Here is a 22,522-nt window from a genome sequence, read left to right as displayed (position 1 = left end):
TCAGAAAGCTGGTGCTAACGCGATGGGCTGAATGGCCTCCTTCTACACTGTAACAATTCTGTGATTCTGTGGAAATAGTTCACTTTACACTGTTCCACCAATATGCCCCCAAAAAGACTAAACCTTGGCTGTTCCAATTTGAATTCTGTTCAATTCCTCTATGACTGAGATTGTTAGTTAACGCTGAACTAGAATCATACAAATTGTAGGAATTGCTGGATGAGCAAGGCTCAAGGCCATCTAAATCACCTTCCACCATCCAATGGTAACGGAGTTGTTGATCAATCACAGCGATAATCTCTATTAATTAGTCTACAACAGACTCAGAAAATGTGATGGGGGAATGTCCCTGTGGTGGAGAATTTTGGAAACCATAGGTTCGCTGCATGCTCCGTGGTCACTGTTGTGCTGTTGGCCCAGCTGCACTGGGTTGAGCTCTTAAAACAAACAGTAGCAGTGAATTTTTGTGATGTTGAGACGAGGAATCTCAGTGCCAGGGAACAGAACCTACTCGTGTCACTCAGGTTGAGCATTATAATTTCCTAATTATAACTCGGGGCAAGTGTGGAGCCAAAGGTACAAGCACGAGCAGTGCTCCGTGCAGCTCTAGCCATTTTAACTGACAGACTTAGTTGACAAGACTCCAGGTCCAGCTCCTGGCAGGAGCAACACAAAGTCTGTTTACGCAACGGGGGGCGAGTACGATAAGAGGCTGCCACTGCGATAGCTGAACGACGGAGCCAAAGGTCGGGGAGGGGTGCCGAAAGACTGCAGGGTACGGGATGGAATGTAGAGCTGATGTGAAATTTCAACTCTCAATGCACTGAGTACAGGGAGCTTTGGAATTCCACAAAGACGGTTTACCAGGGGTAAGACAGACTTAGTGCATCTGCATGTTGGCAGTAGAATTTTGGACAAGTTAAAAGATTTTAAAGGATGGAGCTTGGGAAGTTGATAAGAAAAATGTTGTAGAAATTGAACCGAGGGGGTCAGAAAAGTTTGGATGAGTGTTTCAGCAAACTGTTGTCCAGGGGATTATTAATAAATAGGGTAAGCGATATAACCCAATTTCTCTTGTGTATCTTCTGCATCATCTTTTACTTTATACTCCATTCAGTAGCATGTTTTATCTTGACATAGGCCATTTTGTAACAAATGAAACAACAACATGTCTGTGTAAATAAAAAAGTACCTTCAACATAATAAAATGTCCCAAGTCACTTCACTTCACAAAACAGTATTTGTCACCGAGCCACATAAGGAGTTATTAGTGCTAATGACAAAAAAGTAGGTTTTAAGAAGTGTCTTAAAGGGGGGAAAGAGAGGTAGAGAAGCAGAGAGGTTTAGGGAGCGAATTCCAGAGCTTAGGACCTAGACAACTGAAGGCACGGCCACCAGTTGTGGAGTGATTAAAATTGGGGATGCTTAAAAGCCTGAATTGAAGGAGCACAGATATCTCAAAAGATTGTAGGGCTGATGGAAATTACAGAGATAGAGAGAATGCTTAGCTCCCAAGGGCTATATTTATAAAGGTCAAGAGCATTTTCATAGCGCTTCAATGTCAATAATAGATTACTGTGTTATTGTTACTTTTATAGGCTCCAATGATGTGAATTACAGTAAACTTTGTGTTATCCGGCACTCCTATCAACTGGAATTCTCTACTAACTGGAATTTCTATCGGGTCTGTTTTTTGACTGAGATGTCTTTCATCCCTCAGAAGCTGGCGCTAATATTTGTTCCCGGTCAGTCCCCCTCTTACACAGCCACCAAAAACTCACTGATAGTTGTTATCCGTGGCCTGCCCTCACTCTGGAGCCTCCCACTATTCTAAAACACCATTTTCCCTTGGCACTGCTCACTAGATTCACTGCTCCCGCTCCTCTTGCAAGTCTTCAACACCCGCATCACCACGAGGTCACCCAGGAGCTTTCTGATTGGATGAAAACATGGAACTCTCAGATAACCGACATTATTATTATTAACTTGCACCGCCACTTATGCCGGAGAATAGAAAACTTACTATATTTCAAGGCATTGGGAGACTTTCTGTGCTGACCCTTCTCATCATAAGAATTTGAAGAACGTTTTACGCTCTTTAAAGAGAATTTTCATGATACATGTTTGGAGAATTTGAAAAAGCAATCTAACCAGTTGGTGATAAATGTTACAATGTCCAGGAAGAAAACACAAGAGGTTTACCATGCAGAGTGCCACCTCAAGAGTGAAAGAAGTACATTCTCCTGACCAACGTTAGTTCTTTGAGGACCTAATATTTTCTGGAGCAAGAACTTGTTTCTCCCTCACAAAAACATTTGAAAATGTCTCAATGTACAAGTTTAGTGTGTTATAAAAACATAAAATGCTGGAAATGCTTAGCAGCATCTCTGGAGAGAGAAACAAGAGTTAACGCTTCAGGTCGACGATGTTTCATCAGAACAGATCCTCCGCAGTATTTTGCTTTTGTATAAGTGTAATGTGTAGATCACCTTTGAGTTACACAGACCAGGACCAGTATTAGATTTGATCCCTGGTTTGTTCTGAGTTACGTGTGTAAGCTGCAGCTGGCCATGAATACTACGTAGACATTCACTGTCCACTTTCACATGTGAAGGCTGGTGACCCAGATCAAGGAATAGAGCGCCGCCATTAGCATGGAATCATATTTTCATCACTTTTAGAGAAGCTGTAGAAAAAAGGAAGCAAGAATGAGAGAAAATGTCAGGCAGTTCAATGGAATGTCAAAGCCTAGTTAAGTATTAAGAATTTACAAATCATGAATTGAATGCCATACAATGAAATGTGATTAAACTCAATCCAGATGCCATGCTACTGTTAAAATTACAACAACCTACTTGCTGTTAACCAGATAGGCATAACATAAGGCCAAGTATCGGTGCACATGGTTATGTGTGATCTGGTGCATCAGGGTCTGTCAATCAACTGCATAAATTTTAGACAAATGGCTGTAAATTAGGAAACCACCACTGCAACCCCCCCCCCCCCCCCCCGCCCAACCCAGCAGGCATTTGAAGCCTGGGATTTGCCAATGCCCCCTTCCTCTAATTTTACCGAACCTCAGAATAGGGAGCTATGAACAACTAGTGGGAGCTGAGAAAGGACGAGGGTCAAACTCAATTAGGATAAAAGGATGATTGCCAAGAAGAAAATGAAGTAGGGAAAGACCAAGACGAGGAAAAGAGAAAAAGAGTGAAAGGAAAACATGAAAAAAATGAAACCATGGAATGAATCAGGTACAAATGGTTAAATTAGGTCTATGAAAGCACCTCCAGGTTCAATGTATTTTTAAAAAAATCATTGATAAAGGCATTTTTTTAAACAGTATTTCACAAGCTCCTGCTATAAAGTCCTCCTCGCTAACATGTGGCAATTGGAGCTCAAATTGAGAGAGCTGTCCCACAGAATAGTCAAGTAACAGCCTGTTATATTTATAATCCCAACCATATCTTCCAGCCAAAATTCTTGACTCTTCTATTACCATTCCCAGGTATTGCCTGGTCCACTTTGCAGGATGGACGCAAGAAAGGTAGGGACATAGTAATCAGTCTGGTGAGATTGGCTCTGGGAATTCTCAATATTTGACCATCAACTCCATGAAGCCTCAGGTCAAAGAAGACCCCAGAAATCTGCGGATTACCACGCACTTCTTCTCAATTCATGAATCACTAATACTCCACGTTCAGCGTCACACGGAAGAGTTTTGGAGGGAGGCAGTCCGCAAAAAATCGATCATAGCTTCCAGTCTGTCTGTCTGCTTTCATGGTTCAGGAAAGATCAATCAAACATCAAATTAGGAATTCATCCCCTTACTAATTGTAAGATTTTGCTATGCGCAAAAATGGCTGTTGTATCATGTTTACATGAGCAGCAGCCATCAAGCAACTTGCTTCAGTGCTGCATTGGAATAAGAGAGATTAAATGCTTGGGCTGGGTGGGTAATGGAAGTAACAACAAATTAAAACATTTTAAACATGACATTTTGGAGATGTTTCCGAAATATGTGACATTGCACAATATACTTGAACCCTCAATAAATCCTATTAACATTCAGACTTTAAAAAGGTCAAAGCCTCAGCCAGGTTCTTGGAACAACACAGCTTTTACAAAAAATCACATTGGACTCAGGAATATCGAATTGCATTTTCTATTGTTTTGAATTTAAAAAGTTGTGGCTATACGCTGCTTGAATACCTCTCCAAGGTGTTACGTGTGACATGGGCCTGAGGCAATAGTCCCCCATAAATTAGAATAAAATAGCCATGCCACTGCCTCAAGCTGTGCATTAAATATCTCCCCTGCCTCCTCATTAAGAGCACAATTTCAGGCCTCAACATTGGAAACGATGTGTGGTGGTTGGGGAGGTGGGAAGTGGGCAGAATTTGACACATTATTTACATACAACACCAATCTGTGGGGATAGGCATAGGCACCAGCATCAGTCCTAATATAGCGGTACGCTGGGCTTGGCCTGGATCTGTGGATTTAAAAAAAAATGCAGAAACAGTAATCTGTGTGGTCAGAGCCAAAATAAAATATTCCTTAAACTGTGCTTCAAAGTAGAGGATGGACTTGAAGGGTTAACATAAGCTTAAACTCAGAGAGGAGATTGAAGGGAGAGTTTAGATTTAATTACTTTACAGTAAAATTCAGGAGAGACCTGAACTGATAGAAAAAGCATACAAAATCCTGGAGCCTCATATATGATTTCATGGAGAATCTTGGGCCTAACAGAGCTAGACTATACTGGTCTTTTCCAGGTTGCACACCGTCAACCTAGGACACCATTTAAAAAGAAGGGGGTCTCCCATTCAAAACAAAGACGTGAAGAATTTTTTTCTCTGAGGAACGAGAGTCTTGGGGACTCTTTTCCCCGGAGAATGGTAGAGGCAGGGTGAATGTTTTTAAGGCAGAGATAGATAGATCCTTGACTAACAAGGGAGTGAAAGGTTATCGGGGTAGGAAGAACGTGGAATTGAGGCCACAGTCTGATCAGCCATGATCCCATTGAATGGTGGAGCAGGCTCAAGAGGCCGAATGGCCTACTCCTGCTCCAATTCGTATTCAGACTTCATTAGATTTTGTTTTATGGCAAAGAAATTCTAATTTACTCCTCAAAGGAATGTGCAGACTAAAACAAAAGAAAAAGTGAGGTCAGTAAGTGAGATCAGTTGGCCATTCCATTAAGTAGATGTTTTGGGGAATTAAATAGGACATGTCCAGCAAAACCAAAGGTGCACCTGAGTATTTGGGACCAACAAAACAGGTGTTTGGCAAATTGCACAAAATTTTGAGGTTCAAAAAACATCAGAGGGAAGTTCTAGCACATTTGGAAACACAATGGAAAATCATTGGCTGAAAGGGATTGAGCAATTTCTTCATAATGTACTGGTAATGAGAAAATCGCTATCTTCGTTCAAATGTAAAAATTCACAAATTCACATTTTGTAAGCATTCACTGTTTTACACTTAAAAAGACTAAACTGTTAAGATGGCAACAGCCAGTGTTTTTATTTTTTGTACACTTGGACTGATACAGTCAAGTTCTGTTAATAGGCCAGCGAATGCTATATACTGCTAGATAAATAATGGTTTCATGAAGTTAGCAGAGAAGTGCACTGACTGGACTATTAATAGTTGAAAAAACCAATATAAAACTATATGATCCTTCATTAAGTAGAAAGCATGAAATGCAATGCAGTGTACACAGCAAAACTATTTAGTTGATTTGTACCTCTGCAAAGATCTAATAAATTTGGTGTTTTTGTGAAACAATTTCAGCTTTGCAGAGTGTAAATCTGGAGTCAGAGCCTGATCCAACTCGAGGGCGAAACAGAGACTCTGTGGTGGTATTACTCTCCCTCTGCTTTAGTTTAATGCTGGATATAGTGTAAATCCAGTGCGGTGCCAAACTTTGTTTGAGAAGTGCTCAGGAAGGCTCCTGAATACCTTGCAAGTCTGCCTGATTGCAAAAGGTTAGAGACATCGGCCTGAATTTTTAGAACACATCCCCGCTGACTCAGACGACCCTGCAGCCACTTTATGCTTAAATGAGCACTGATTGGCACAAAAGCAAAAATTGCTGGAAAAACTCAGCAGGTCTGATAGCATCTGTGGAGAGGAATACAGAGTTAACGTTTCGAGTCCACATGGCTCTTCATCAGATTGATTGGCAGTAGGCAGTACTTCCACCACCCCCCACTCAGCTGCACTGCAATGGCCGGAAGAGGAACTGCATGGAGCTGCCTGAGCTGAAGTCCCAGGAAGCAGGTTAACTGTCAGGAGTCTAAGGGCGGGGAGGGTAGGGAAGGCCTGGGGAAGGTGGGTGGGGGGGCGGTGGTCACTAGAGGTGGGGGGGGGGGCGGGGGGGGGGGTGCGGGGGTCAATCGGTATCTCGAGGGATAAGCCAGCCAGAAGGGGAGGGAGGTCTAGAGGTCACCAGGCCTTAAGGGGAGGGCACCCCCAGTCAGAAGGGGGTTTCTGATGGAGGCATTTCCCCTCTAACTTCCTGCCTGAGATCTAACTGTATTTTCAGGTTTCCTCCATAGGGCTTCAATCTGCCTGTCAGCCTAAAAATTGAGACTGAGTAGGAAACGGCCCATAAGTGGTCATTAATTGGCCACAAGGACCTCAGTTGGGGCAAGGATTGGGTTCCCATCCAAGACCTTTCCCACCCAGTGTAAAATCACTGAGGTCAGGGCAGGCGGGAGCCCTGAGGGAATCTCCCCCCCACCCCACCCCACGCCTAAAAACCCACCGGGGAGGTGGGAATAGAGAGTAAAATTCTGGCCATGGATTTCTCCTTCTCTGCTCTCTTTTAAAAAAAAGTCCTGCCTGGGTATTTTAACCAAGCAAGCGATCGCTCCTAACTGATACTCTTAGGGATCATTCTATAGCTTTTTGTTTTCTCTAGGGAAATGTGTTTCTAGGGTGTTTGGCTTTTGCCTAAATAGGACAGTAAAAAAATCCAGCCCAGCAGAATCAAAGAACTATAGACAAGACCTACTTGCCTGGAATCTGAATTGCACAGACTAATCGCTTGCACTGCAGCTACTGGGTGTCTATGTATCTTAATTGCAATTTTCCTGTAGGCATATTGACTTACATAGTTGGTTAGGTCTGTCAGTTTTGTTCTACATTAAACTTTGCTGGCTCGTATTTCTTGCTTAAATCAGTGATTTTAAAATATTTTAATTAAATCTTTACACTTCTTCAAAACACCGTTGCACGTGTTTATGGTTTGAAAACAATATCTACTGTGGTGGCACAGGGCTGGCAGACACAGAATTAAATCAAATTTTGAGAAGCAAGAAGGATGACATCAAAGAGCTCCACTCCAATAAAGCACCATTTTAAATATGGGATATTGCACCAGTTGCAGGCAATGAGAAGCATTTTCTTGTGAGAGTTGCTCTACTCTACTTTGAAAAATTGGAATTTGGGCCTCACCATAAGACATAGGAGCAGAAATTAGGCCATTCGGCCCATCGAGTCTGCTTCGCCATTCAATCATGGCTGGAATCTGAACCCCATTCTCATGCCTTCTCCCCGTAACCTTTGATCCCCTTACCAATCAAGAACCTATCCATCTCGGTCTTAAATACACTCAACTGAATAATACATTTTGGGTCCACATGGTCAGCCACACCATTGTAGGATTTCCCTTGTGTGATTCTACTCCTACCTGTGTGATTACAGCACATTCAACAATATTGGTTCTATTCACTCTTTTGTCCCATCACTTCGAACAATCTAACCTTTTTCTACACACTGGCCTCAGCAAGTTTATTCATCGGTATTGAGTCAACTTTCATAAGCATGTTTCTCTACAACCCTTGTGGTCTACCGCTTGTGGGTGAATCACAAATTCCTCTCCAGCTCAACATTTGGAAGACTGAAGCTATCACAGTCAGCCCGTCATAAACTCTTCTCCCCTGAGGTCACTCCATTACCCTCCTTAACCCTCTTCAAGCCAGGCCAAAGAGTGTGTAGCGCCCTGCGCAATCTTGAGTTGAGGTTTAAATCCCACATTCTCTCCAGACCGTGTTTGCCTATTTCTGCATCTTACGAAGCTAAACTCTAGACTTAGCTCAGCCCCATCCATGTTTTTGTTACCTACACATTGGAGTAATACCGTTTCCCTGGCCAAAAAGATGGCGTGTGTGATCTGATTTTGATTCATTGGCTGTTCCTTTAAATCCATGCACAAGCAGTTCAAAAACTATTACAGTTCAGATGTGCACCAAGTTTATTTCAATACTGTGGCCGGGATTTTCCGGCCCCACCAAGGTGGAACCCGCCGCAGTGGGTGAGCCAAAAGCCCATTGACTTGCCGCAGGATTGGAAGGTGCTGACGGTGAGCAGGGCCGGAAGATCCCAGCTTATGTTGCAGGTCTTGGTCATAGGTTCGAGGTAGGGCAGTTCAAATGTAACGCTGTCATTGGTTCAGTTTGTACGAGTGATAGCTCTTTTTCAGTCGTCTGATAACACTTTTACCACGTAGCTATTCTGTTGAAATAAGGGGTCTGTTGAAATCCCGAAAGAATAATAATTCCAATTTCCAAGTGATTAATAAGGCTCAAATAGCAGTAGGGAATTCAAGAAACACGTTAACTTTTAAATCAAGCATTAGCTTAGTTCTTAAAGCTGTGATATTAATTCGCTCATTCTAGTTGCATTGACTGTAGGATGCCCACTGTAAATATATTATGACTGCTACAGTTGTATTTGTTCCATCTTCTGTAAATTGAAAATATCAAGCAAATTTATTTTAAGTTCTGGTGTATTTTTGTTCTTGTCTTTGTAAACTTATGTGGCTTCATCCTGCCCTATCTATGCATTCTCCTCCATGACTCTGCACACTGGGACTTCCTGAATCTGGCCTTGTACATTCCTCCATCTTTAGTGGCATGATCAGTGCTTCCATCTGAGTTCTGGAACTGAGCCAATGAGGTGGCAGAACATGGACTCATAAATGTTGACCTATGAAATCTTGACCAAAAATTGTTACACAGGAATTAAGGGTAGAGAGTGCCCAGAAAAAGCACGAGTATTTTAATGTATTACAGTTATTAGTGGGGATCCCATGTGATTGCACATGGGGAGTCATGAGCTGTGTTGTGTTAAAATGTCTAATTTTGATCTTTCCAAAGAATACAACAACAAAACACCCTAAATCAATGGATAACAGAAGCTGCCTGTAAAATGGTGCAGAATTTGAATTAAAAATTTTAAGTTTTTTAAAATCATATAATCTCAAAAGGAAAACTGAACAAACACATCATGATGCACAAGTAATAAAAGGATGCTGACAAACACAGCACAATTGCAATTAATAAATTAATGAAGCACTGGGCACCAGCAGATTAATATATTCAGTAGTGGTGCTCGTTAAATTAACTAGCCGCAATCAGTAGTAAAACTAAATGGAGGGGTGGTCAGATATAAATTAATAAATTCATAGACCAGAAGGCACAATGACAAGTTAATAAGGTACTATTCCAACACTCTGCATTATCCTAGTATCCCATTTAAAGGTTTCTGTTAGACTGTGGATTAAAATTACAATGGCTGCAGTTTGAAGAATGTGTTGACTGGAACAGTGTTGCTACAATGTTGCTGTCCCGGAACAGAGTGTGCCATGAAAGACAGGGTAGTGCTGAGGAGTCGTCCAGTCTAATGAGGAACCGCCTGGCAACAACATTTTAATTGGCTCCTGACCAGGTGACCAGGGTTTGTGTGACAGCAGTGCTGCGGAATAGCTCCTAACCTGAAGGAAAAAAAATCCTTGTCTCCTGTGTGTGTTTGATTCCAGTAATTCTACAATAATAGATTGCCGGCTTTTTCTCCTTGTAACTCTATAACCCTTTCTCTCTTTCTGAAAACCCCTGTCAAGAGGCAAAGGGGAAAATCACCATTAGGGTCATTGACAAGCATGTGCTCAACCAGTGAACTACAGACTGAAAGTGCTGGAAGACCACTTTGTGTCATCAACAAGGAACTGAAAGGAATTTGGAAGACATTGATCAAAATTAACCCATCAAATCTTGTAACTCCAGAATTGGTGCTATTGAATGGTTTTATCCCATCCTTAAAATCCATGTTTTTGTGAGTCTTATATATGTGTGTATAGGAGTTTAAGAAGGGGTAGAGTTTAGGTTATGGAGTCAGAAATTAGCGATTCATATTTCTTTCTTTTGCCACTGGTTAAAGACAATTTGTTCAATAAACAGTTATTTACTTATTAAGTTTACAAACCTGGTGTGCGTATTCTGTTAACCTGAATTAAACAATTAGGTGGGTTGATCAAACTTTTTCACTTTTGTCGTGGCTCAGGGAGCAGTGGGGCTTGATATTGCGGCGCACAATCCCCGGTGAGTCGCGACATCCATCTGTTTATTTACTAATGGGAAACAATGTGTTACTACACCACTTTCTGGATTTGCATTAATACAGATTCCTTGATGATACCAAATTCAGTCAGTCTGAGAGAAAAATAATTTTAAATACTTTATTTCAAAAATGCATAAGAACATGATCTCAACACTGAAAAGTATGATTTAGCACCACAACACAAATATACACCGCAAGACTCTACAAATCAAGAAATTATACACAAACTTAGCAAATATGTACAACATATTCTAACATATAAACAAGTTTGCTACAGCAGAATTTCATTTATCAAATATTATGTATGTAAAAATCTTACCCTTTAAAAATAAGGCACATTTAATTGTTAAGGTCAGTGCAGAGTCATCACTGGGCAACTGAGAATGGAAATGTTCAAACTGTGTTCATACATCAATAGAGTGATTTATTTTTGTACTTGTGGAATGTAGTGACAACCGATCCAAACATGAATATGATGAGTTAGACGTTGGAGGTGCCTGTTAATATTATGTTGCAAGTTTTTTGAAGCGGTCCGGATTTCTGCGTGTGCACAATGAACAAAGTTTCCAGCTGCTTCACAACCGTACACAAGAGTAACTTGGGAGTCAAAAAACAGGAAAATTCTGTGCTCTTATTGTCCGCAACTTCCACACGTCTGTCCACTATGTATAGATACACTGTTTGCCAACACCAATTTTAAACAAAGAACCGAGAAGCTATCGTTACCTCTTTAATGCACAAAAAGCGGCTAGACAACACTATTTTAAAAAAAATACACTTGGCTTTGGACCTTAGGAAATTTGCCCAGATTTTGCGGTTTCTCCAGAAGTGTTCTATGTCCTACTGCACAGTGAATATACTCTGCACTTATGGGGAAAGATAAGCATGGAGTTCTTTCCCCCACCATCTTCCAATTTCTAACATAAGTGCCATTGTAAATTTCCATTCTTGACAACAGTCTTCAAACTTACAATTGGAAGAGATGAAGAGTTTGACTTCTCCAACTCTTGAAAAAAAAAATCACTTGAATTTTCAATTTTGAATTTTTTAAAATAACTTTTAACTGATTAAGGGCAACCAGGGGAGGGGGGTGGGTGGGGTAGTACCTCAATGCTGATTTTTTTTTTTAAAGTTTGTTGCTTGCTTTTGCAAATTCTCTAAAGCAGACCAGCTGCAGAGTGTGACTAGTAACTGTGGCAACTGTGAATAGAAACTGGCAAAACATCATCATATTCATCTATATAAAAAAAAGACACCATACACATCAATGAGCATTTCCGAGTCTTCTTATCCATTCAGCTTCCCGACTTAGTTGCTGATATTCAGGATCAACCTCATTTCGATAAGGTCTAAATTAAAATAAAAATTAAAGCTGTAAAATTTTGCTCTTAGTACATCATGGGCCATAAACATGTAGAGTGTGATATTAGGGACAGAATATTCTGTTTGGTGTGTGGGGGTGGGCTCTGCACGCTGATGTGTAAAATGACACACGGTGACGTCAGACATGTGTCCCGACGTCACCGTGTGTCATTCTGATCTTTCATTCGGCAGGCGCACATCGGAGTTGAATGTGCACCTGAACTGTCACAGGTCTGTTAAGATCATTAATCAAACAATTAAGCCAATTGAGAAAGCTGCCCGTCCAACCTTAACGTTGGTGGGCAGGCGAAGAGCCCAGGCAGCGTTTGCATTTTTCATGAAACTTCATCCACGGGCGGGATGAGGTTTCATGAAGGGTTTAGAACTTAAATAAATATTTTTGGAGCATTTGCAAAACATGCCCCAGCTCATGTGACACTGTCACATGACAGGACGTGTAAATGATTTTTTAGCTTCTTTATTTAAAATTAACATTATGAAATTAATCTCCCTGAGGCAGCTCAGGTTTGTTTAAACAATGCCAGCAATTAAGTGAAGGAATGCACTGTGCAACAAGCTGCCTTTGATGGGTGCGTGTCACACTGGGCTGGCTTTAATTGGTCTGCCCATGCAAAGTGGCAGCGTGCAGCCGATGGTGGGCGGTGATTGGCTCCCTGCCTGCCCACGCCAGCTCCCAACTGACTGGGAGAAAATTCTCCCCCAGGTAGTTCCTCACATTGTGAAAATAATTCTTGACACCACTGTCATACTTCCAAATGTGTTCAAATGAAATGCCCCACCCTGAATTTTATAATTCTGCTTCAATAAAAGATATGGCTGCAAAGCACAAAATCAACACCGGAAAATCATTGCTCTTTGGAGCGTATGAGAGAATAAAAGATTGGGAAAACAGGCAGGAGATTATTGGTGTAACGTAGTAACTAATTATCAGTGATCTGGGACTCACTCTGAATGCAGACTCAATCACAAGCAAGTTACCTGGCAGCATCACAAAGAAATTTCTTGTATTGTACTTGCATTCATTTCAAACAAGAGCTTCCATTAGCATTACCTTTTAAAATTAAACTATTAAAAGAATGTTTAACAAACTTTCCCATTTTCCCCCTTTTATGGTTCAGCACTCAATAATTCTTTGGAGATTAGGAAAGATGTATATATTGTAGGTCTAAGTAGAGTCAGTTTTCTCATTTTTTGAGAGCAGTACCAATTCTTTATTTTAAGATGTACTTGACACATCATAGATGAGCCACCTAGTTAATGGAGGAAGAAGAAAATGCAGGCAAGTTCATTTTTTGGATTGATGGCACATGCATACTGTATTCAGCACACCTTTATCTGAAAGATAGTTACCGCTCTTAAAGAGTGAACATTCCACTTTCTCTGGGTAAACGGTTGGAAATAAAAAAAATACACTCAAATATATACTTGGATGTAAAGCGCTTTGGGGCATCCTGAGGTTCTGATGGGTGTTATATAAATGCAAATCTCCTTTTACTGAGGGCCATAATCCAACACTGTTTACCCAATGTCCAAAAGTCAAAAGAAGTTGAAGGGGAAGGAGAATGATCTGATTGTTAATTCAGTCCTTTTCTTTAACTGTAGAACACTGTCTTTGATTAAAAAACACAATGGACAAGTAAAGCAATGTCTTGTTCACATGAAATGTGAAGACAACTTCAAATGATTGTAGAAGTTTCCTTACCTTAAAACTCCTCTTTGTTTAAAGTTGTATCTTTTAGTAGTCAGACAGCTCAGAGTCCCTAGAGTCAAGATGGAATAATTTCAGCCAGTATTACCACTATTTTTTTTACATAAAGGAAAAGATTCCTTCTTTTAGAAATCTTACAATTATATCCTTGGCACTAATGGATCTTTTAAGGCTTTATCACTCATTGGTTGTTTGAGTTTGCTGCCACCACAACTGCAGGAGGCACATCCACCAGCTATACAGTCACAGTGCCTGTGACGTCACTGATGCCTGCAGCAAGGAACACGATCATCTGTAATATTGAGCAATGTAAAGATATTTTAACAAGTGCAGTATCAATGCAATGTGCTTTAATCACCATGGTTAAGGACTACAGTTTTCAGAGAATATTGAACCCCAAAACACTAGTTAAAAGTTCTTGGATTGCGATTTGCTCATTGCCCTGCTCGCTGCCTCACTGGCCACCCCGCTCCCGAACACTCACTGTCTCCATCTCACTCACCGCCCTTCTCCCTTGCTGTCTACAGGCAATAAGCAGGGCAGCGAGTGAACCAACGAGGGGCACTGCAAGTGAAGTGACGAGGAGGGGTGGGGACGACTGAAGGGTGGAGTGGGGCGGTGAGTGAAGTGGCAAGGGGGGGTGCAGCAAGTGGGCGGCAAGCGTACACCAGGCACACAATGATGATGTCAGTGGCACTGTGCATGTGCCTATGGGTTGGGTGGCTGCCGACTTCCTATTCCAGGCGCACAATGATGGCATCAATGACTTCGTGTGCCAGTGCGGTGGCAGGAGATGATGTTTTTGTTATTCTTTCACAGGGTGTGGGTGTTGCTGACCAGGCCAGCATTTGCGGCCCATCCTTAATTGTCCTCTAGGAGGTGGTGGTCAGCCACTACAGTCCATGTGGTGTAGGTACACCCTCAGTGCTGCTAGGAAGGGAGTTCCTGGATTTTGATCCAGCCACAGTGAAGGAACTGCAATATAATTCCAAGTCAGGATGGTTTATGGCTTGGAGAGGAATTTGCAGGTGGTGATATTCCTATGCATCTGACCCTCGACCTTCTAGGTGGTAGATGTCGTGGGTTTGGAAGATGCTATTGAAGGAGCTCTGGTGAGTTGCTGCAGGGCCACTGTGTGTCATTGGTGGAGGGATTGACTGTTGAAGGTAGTAGATGGGGTGCCAATCAAATGGGCTGCTTTGTCCTTGATGGCGTCAAGCTTCTTGAGTATTGTTGGAGCTGCACACTTCCAGGCAGGTGGAGAGTATTACATCACACTCCTGACTTGTGCCTTGTAGATGATAGGCAGGCTTGTAAGTAAGTGGCGAGTTACTTGCCGCAGAATTCCCAGCCTCTGACCTGCTCTTGTAGCCACAATATTAATACTTGCACTGAATGCTTAGCCTATATGGTGACATGATTGCTGCAACCATGCTAACATACTGAACCAATAGATGGCATAACTGATGCGAGTTAAAAATATTACACACCAGATACTATTGTAGATATAATGTGCTGAGAATTGCCTTAAGTGCAGCCAGTAGCCATACTAAATTACGAGGAAACAAACACGTAAAATACTCGTATCCAACAAGGCACTCTCTAAATCAAGACACAGATTCAGAGATAGCTCAGTAGGAATTAAGCTTTATGCTCTTCAGATAGAGAGTTAGAAGCTCTAGAAATGTTAGGGGAATAAATTTGGCACCTGACAGCTCTGAATTCTGCAGTTCCGGTAACCTGAGATCATCAGTATGCTAATGAAACTGAGGCAATTAACCCCAAAAGAGATAAATTCTTCTAATATACTTCAGTCAGATTAGTCAATTAAATGGAGTGGTATCTCTGAAAATCCAGGATATGAGAGGTGTTTTGAAATGACAAATCCATTTTTAGAAGTCAAGTTGTTAGTGTCTTTAGTTCTCTTTTTAAAAAAATAATCTTTATATGCAGGCTTCTGGTTGTAGGCTGGGTTGTAAAGATCTGATCGTTCCTGGACAAAGAGTTACAGTAAAGGGGTTAAAAACTCTCCTGGTGCCTTGGTAAATATTTGTTAGGATACAATCCAAGTGTTAACGATACTCATGTAAATAATCATAATATCATGCACTTAATACCTTACAAAACTTGCTGCAGAGACAAACTCTTCAGAGTTTGTTCACACCCTCCAAAAACACACTGATGTCAGTTATTTGCATCCAAAGGTTTTTTTTGGATTGATCCAAAGTGGATCACTTGCCTAAGGGCCATTTACATTTTCCTTATTCTTTCCTTCTCCCAAAACCATTTTGTTTGTGATTTTACAGGATTATGAAAGATATTTTCTTCCCTTTACTTCTCATAGTGGATTTATAGTTCTTCCTGAAGTGGAACTGCACAGTAAGCTTTTCCTAATGTTGAGTTACGTCTCCACTAACCCACACTTGGTATTCTCCACAGTTACAGCTGACCGGCAATCATGTCCAATGTCAGCATCAAGCTATTCTGTAAAGATATACCTGTCTCCACAGCAAACATTTGACCCCCTCATCAATAAAGAACAAAAACATATCTCAAACACCATTAACTCAGTATTTTAAATTTAACGTCTTAAAGTATATAACATTGATATTTAAAAAATAAATTCTGCCAATTACATCTTGGCCATTTGTAACTTCTCTGCCCAGTTGTCCTGTGACACACATTGTCTCAATACACTTTGATTATCGTACCTCCAGTGGCAGAGTGAGGACTACAACCTCCAAGATGTAATTCTCTGAAAATGGCAGCCCAAGATAGTTTTTTGTTATGTATTTGTTCATGGGATGTGGGCGGCACTGGCTAGCCCAACACTTGTTGCCCATCCCTAATTGCCCTTGAGAAGGTGGTGATGAGCCGCCTTCTTGAAATGCTGCATCCATATGTTGTGGGAACAGCCAAAGTGCCGTTAGGAAGGGAGCTCCAGGATTTTGATCATGCGACAGTGAAGGAATGGCGATATAGTTCCAAGGCAGGATGGCATGTGGCTGGAAGTTGGTGGTGTTCTGATGCATCTGCTGCCCTTGTCCTTCTGGGTGCTAGAGGTTGTAGGTTTGGAAGGTGCTGTCAAAGGAGCGCTGGTCAGTTGCTGCAGTGCATCTTGTAGATGGTACACACTACTGCCAATGTGTGTCAATGGCAGAGGAATGTTGAAAGTGGTGAATAGAGTTCCATTCAAGTGTACTGCTTTGTCCTAGATGGTGTTAATTTCTTGAGTGCTGTTGGAGCTGCATTCGGCTAGTCAAGTGGAGGGTATTCCATCACACTCCTGACTTGTGCCTTGTAGATGGAGGACAGGCTTTGGGGAGTTAGGAGGTGAGTTAACTGCAGCAAAATTCCCAGCCTCTGATCTACTCTTGTAGCCACAGTATTCATATGGCTTGTCCAGTTCAGTTTCTGGTCAATGGTAACCCCCAGGATGTTAATAGTAGGGGATTCAGTGAAGATAATGCCACTGAATGTAATGGGGAGATGGTTAGATTCTCTCTTGTTGGGGATGGTCATTGCCTGTCACTTGTGTGGCGCAATTAGCGTGGAAAACTCAGCAATTCAACTGGTTGGTTTTGTGGTGCTTGATATATTGTGAGTGGTAGCTTTGAAGAAAAATTGAGGAATTTGGTTGCTCAGTTTTGTGCAGGTTGCACCTGGTGACAGTTACATGTTCCTTGTTACTGCTTTTGATTCATTCTCATTAGCCAGTTGATATTTGATTGGTGCCTTAACAGATAATTATTTTTGGATTAATTAGAACTCTATGTCTTATGGATACTTTATAGACATCTGTTTTTGGGTCCAATCATATGGCCTGGAGAATCTTTTCTGGTCTTCTCCTTTGTGTGTGAGTACGATGCCTTGGTATTCACACTTCCAGGTGTGACCAGGATGAAACACTAAATTGTAAAGATTTACAATATCTTCCATGAAAATTCTAGATTAAATTTTTCTTGTCCTCCAATTTGCCTCTATAATTTATGAACCCTTGCTAACTAGTGCTTTTTGCACTAAGTGAAAATATCATTAATTCTAATTCTTTGGCAGGGCAAGCAGTCATGAGGGGAAATGTTAGACATTTACTTAAGACTGTGTTAGAAGCATGCTACAAAAACACACAATTATGGGCATTTACTGTTCTGCATGGGAAACTGGCATGCTAAGTCTTAGGAAATGATGACAAGAACATGCAATAAAGATAAGCTGAAGAGTTAGAGCCAACACAATTAGGTTCTCATTTAACCAGCTAACCTCCAAGGTCCCATCATCTTGGTTTGAAAGGCTACTGTTCATATGATGAATCTGAAATATGCAACAATCTGTATTTGAGATCACTATTTCATGAAGGTTGGAGGAAAAAAATGAACGTGCCTTTTACTACTAACGTTGTTACTTTCTCCTCAGTTATGTCCCAACAACAGCAGGTTTATATAGCTCATCTCCATGCTAAGTGTCATTAATGAATGCCACTTCAAATCTTTTGTGTAAATTCATGCGAAAAATCTCAGACTTCACAAGCAGCTCAGTAAATTTTAATGAATGTGGATTTAAAATACAGATAATATGTTGGATATCAAAGGATGTTAATTTATTTACTGTAGATTGAATTTTCATACTGTGTAGGTTGAAACTGAGATCTATCCAAACAGGAATTTCTCATTGCTATTGGGTAAACTGTCTCTTTAATTCAGGCAATTAGGGCCCATCTAGCTCTCCTCACTCAACAGTGCTAATTTAATGCAGAACCTTTGTTTTCACTTGAAGAAAGGATAGATGGGGACTCCAAATATTAATATGGTCCATGCCTACAGACATTGGTGTCAACCAATGAGATTGCATGATATATCCTTAGAATTAAAGTACAACTCCGCAATAACTGAATCACTGCAGGTGTGCGAGCTCTCAAAGAGAGAATGGCAGATAACAAGGGTTTCTAATTTAGACAAAAAAAAGCAAGTAAAAACAAATCCAAAAATCATGATCAAGGTAAACAAACTTCAGGGTCTCAATTTGGATGAGTGGACCTGTGCTAACAGGTCCTGGGTTCAGGCCTAACCAAAACGCCAATAAAAATCTATATCAAAGCCAGACAATAAAATATTTGAGTTATAATAAATCTGGAGCACAAGTTTAAAATGTTGCATTTCCCTTTGAACATTTCCATCTTCAATTGCTTTAGATTATCATTTTACTATGTGTACTCACCATTTAAAAGTAATTTTAAATGGGTAGAATGGTTGGAAAGGGCCTTGCTGGTGAAAAGAGCAGTGTCTCTCCAAACACTCCTAATGATCATTAAAAATCAATTTGTTTAAGGCTTCTGTGCTGTAAGATTCTATGATTCTAAGCTCACACAGACCAACTACTTGACTATATGTTTATTTCATTCACTAGGTGGCAGTAAAACCTCATGCTTCATTATCTCTGGCCAGAATTTGCTGTAAATAGGGCATCTAGCTGTATCTGCTTTTAGCCCTGCTAAAAAAAAAAGATTTTTGATCATAAAGTAGCTGAAAGTGAGAACTGATAATGGCACAGCGAGGGAGACAGGGCATCTAGGACCAGAGTGTACATGGTAACCATCAGAATGTCTCTTTGTCTGTAGGACTTAAGCGTTGTGAAATAAATATAGGAAGAACTGAGGAGGAGATTGGTTAATAGAAGGTGAGTGCAATGTCAAATCAGGTAAAGGGAAAGAGAGGGAAAGAAATATTGGATTAAGAAAGAGTGGAAAAGACAAGGGAAGAGAGAAAAAGATTTAAAATCTTGCTGTTGACATTTTTGAAATCTCCCTGAAAAATTCAAAACCCAAGGATTTTTGTGATAGTTAATTGTCAGTGCCAGAGAGGCTGGTTGGCAATAATTAATAATTCACATATCATTTAAAATGTATTTATCCTACTAATTACTAGCCCTAAATATATGTGGCAGGTTTATAAATACAACAAAGTTGCATCATTTAATGCATGCCAAAGGTGATGCAGAATGCTACATATTGTTTTTGTGAAACTAATAGTAGAGTGATGCAACTCAACTCTGACAGCAACTTTTGGGTATTCCATTTAACCATGCATCTGCTCCTCATCTGAAGTTGCTGTACCATTTATGGATAAATAACAGTGAGCACCGTTAACTCCTCATTATTTTGACAACAAATTCTGGCCCAACTGTTATTAGATTTGAGGTTGTGTACTCAATATTCAAATTAACACAATGGGAATCTATGTATTTTGACCTCAAAACTAAGTGCAAAATTTAAAAATATTTATTTGCAGAGTGCTCATGACTTTGAAAGCATGGGACTACATTCTCCCTCCCCCTTTCACTGCCTTAAATTGCACTAGTGTCACTTTGCTGTTATCACTAGTAACTTGTGTTACATTTCAATTATAAAAAAGGAGCAAATATCAAACTGCAGTACTGAAACAAACATGAATAATTTGGAAGCAAATGAATGGCTTTTGAGTCATGCAGCATTATGATAAGCACTGCAACTGAAATTTCAAATGCATGGGAAGTGATTAAGCACAATTGGCACAGCATTATTTCTGCCTCTCACAATTGTTGAGAAAATTATGAACTTAATTCAAAATTAACCAAAGGTGCACACAATATGGTAAGCAATGAGTCAGGCATTCAGGCCAAAACAAGAAGTCAGAATAAACTAGTATTTCCAACTTGCTACTAAAGCAAGCTGTCACAGTCTGTGTTACAACTCATAGGATTGTGCATGATGAAGGTAATTTAACGGAAAGTTTGAATTTCAGACAGTAATGCAGTCAATATTTTAATACTATCGCTTGGGACCTAATTTTGGGGGAAATGAGTGATTCCATTTAAAATTTGTTGCAGCATGTAATGTACACACATTATACATGAGACAAAAAGCTGTGGGAGAATGGATTCCAAGTACCAACATGGTCAATGCATAATCAAGCCTTTGACCTCATCTGAATTAGTACTACTACTTCTTGCCTCTTTCTCACAATTGTTGGGAAAATAAAGGTTTTAATTGGAAATGAGTCAAACACGTGCAAACAATACACCAAGCCAAGGAGGCTGGCAGACATTAAGGCAAAACAAGAAAGTTTGACAGGGTGGGTAAAAAAATAAAAGATGGCTTCATGCTTTTTTTTAAGTTTATCAGAATTTAACAATTTATGCAATGGCTAACACTGCCACAGAAATATTGGGTGTGAAATTGGCCTTTGGCAGGAATACAAAACTCTCAATAGCAAGTCAACTGCCAGTTCTATATACCACTTGATTCGCTTTTCAACTAATTTCAATGGAAAATGGAGACTGCAGATGTGCTAAATTGTCAAAGACCGATTTTACTCACAATATACATAAACAAATTGTCCACATAGTTACTTGATAACTTGAGGGTTATATGATGGGGTCAACTTTCTGGTTAAATATAGTATTGTCCACCCTTGAACTCTGTAAATCACCCTTGCATTCAATATGATTAATAAGTTATTAACTGATATTCAAGTTTACAGACACATTTGGGATGTAGAATACAGAGTTAAGTATTCTTTGAAACAGAACATTACAATCAAATGCATTAATTTTGAAATGCAGTTAGCATTCTACAGGTAAATAGAACAGCTATTTTGCACACCCTAAGGTGCCATAAACAAAAAATTAAAGAAAGAATATTTAATCTGTTTTAACTGGCATTGGCTAAGGGAAAGATGTTGATCAGGACACCAGAATAACTCCCTTCTCTTCAAGTGTTGCCATGGCATCTTTTAAGGGGTTTTGCTTTAAAGTCTCACATAAAAGATGGCGTTTCTCATAATGCGGCAGCATTGGTACTCTTATTTATGAATACTGCAAACAGTAAAAGACCTAGGTCAGAATCCATGTTGACCCTGCAAAGTCCTGCTTACTAACTGGGGGCTAGTGCCAAAATTGGGAGAGCAGTCCCACAGGCTTGTTAAGCAATAGCCTGACATACTCACGCAATCATACCTTACAGGTAATGTCCCAGACACCACCTTCACTATTGCTGGACATGTCATTCCTGCCACATCCAGTTGTGAATGGTGGTGGACAATAAACAATTCACTGCAGGAGGCGACTCCACAAATATCCCCATCCTCAATGATGGGGGAGCCCAGCACATCAGTGCAAAAGACAATAACCTTCAGCCAGAAGTGTTGAGTGGATGATCCATCTTGGCCTCCTCTGGAGGTCCCCAGCATCACAATAAAAAAAACAGATGCCAGTCTTCGGCTAATTCGATTCAGTGTTATCAAGAAACGGTTGATGGTATCCCTGACACTATTCCGGCAAGAGTACTGAAGACGTTTTTTCTTTAAATGTTGTTGTTTTTAATATGCTGCTGGCTAGGCCAGCATTTATTGCCCTTGTTCAGGGGGCAGTTAAGATTCAACCAGATCTGGAATCACATATAGGCCAAACCAGGTAAGGTTAGCAGGTTTCCTTCCCTTCCCAGATGGGTTCATGGTTATCATCAGATGGTTATCATCTAATGATAACCATGAAACCATTGGCGATTGATGAAGCAGCTGATTGTCGATTGACCATCTGTCGATCAAATTCCACCATCTGCCATGGTGGGATTCGAACTCGGGTCCCCTGGGTCCCTGGATTACTAGTCCAGCGACAATACTACTATGTTACCAATTCTCCATGTGCTCTAGAACGTGCCACAACCCTAGTCAAACTGCTCCAGTACAACTACAACACTGGCATCTCCCAGCAATGTGCAAAATTGCCCAGGTACGTCCTGAAGACAAAGCAGGACAAATCCAACCCAGCCAATTACTGGCCCTTCCGGCTACTCTCAGTCATCAGTAAAGTGATGGAAGGGGTCATCAACAGTGCTATCAAGCAGCAGTTGCTTAGCAATAACCTGCCCAGTTTGGGTTCTGCCAGGGCCACTCAGTCCCTCACCTCATTACAACCTTGGCTCAAGCTTGGACAAAACAGCTGAACTCCTGATGAGAATGGCTGCCCTTGACATCAAGGCAGCATTTG

The 22,522-nt window shown here is 40.7% G+C and overlaps 2 protein-coding genes across 6 annotated transcripts in view; one reads left to right on the top strand and one right to left on the bottom strand.

Annotated features, from left to right (window-relative positions):
- The window catches only part of LOC121284107 (cohesin subunit SA-2-like), a 127,825-nt gene extending 124,998 nt beyond the window's left edge, over positions 1-2,827 (top strand). For all 3 annotated transcript variants that reach the window (XM_041199201.1, XM_041199199.1, XM_041199202.1), the window contains one exon: positions 1,599-2,827. The gene's annotated coding sequence lies outside the window, so the exon portion shown is untranslated. The remainder of the gene's footprint in view (positions 1-1,598) is intronic.
- Positions 2,828-10,517: 7,690 nt separating this feature from the next.
- ppp2r3b (protein phosphatase 2, regulatory subunit B'', beta) overlaps positions 10,518-22,522 on the bottom strand; it is a 153,973-nt gene continuing 141,968 nt past the window's right edge. For all 3 annotated transcript variants that reach the window (XM_041199878.1, XM_041199881.1, XM_041199879.1), the window contains 2 exons: positions 13,496-13,553; positions 10,518-11,759 (listed from right to left, as the gene is read on the bottom strand). In XM_041199878.1, the coding sequence (XP_041055812.1) occupies positions 13,529-13,553 (25 nt within the window). In that variant the 3' untranslated portion in view covers positions 10,518-11,759; positions 13,496-13,528. The remainder of the gene's footprint in view (positions 11,760-13,495; positions 13,554-22,522) is intronic.

The sequence above is a fragment of the Carcharodon carcharias genome, chromosome 11 (assembly GCF_017639515.1).
Source record: "Carcharodon carcharias isolate sCarCar2 chromosome 11, sCarCar2.pri, whole genome shotgun sequence".
In the NCBI taxonomy this organism is placed as follows: Eukaryota; Metazoa; Chordata; class Chondrichthyes; order Lamniformes; family Lamnidae; genus Carcharodon; species Carcharodon carcharias.
Note: the sequence above shows the minus strand (reverse complement) of the source record. Positions and strands in the feature narration are given on the sequence as shown.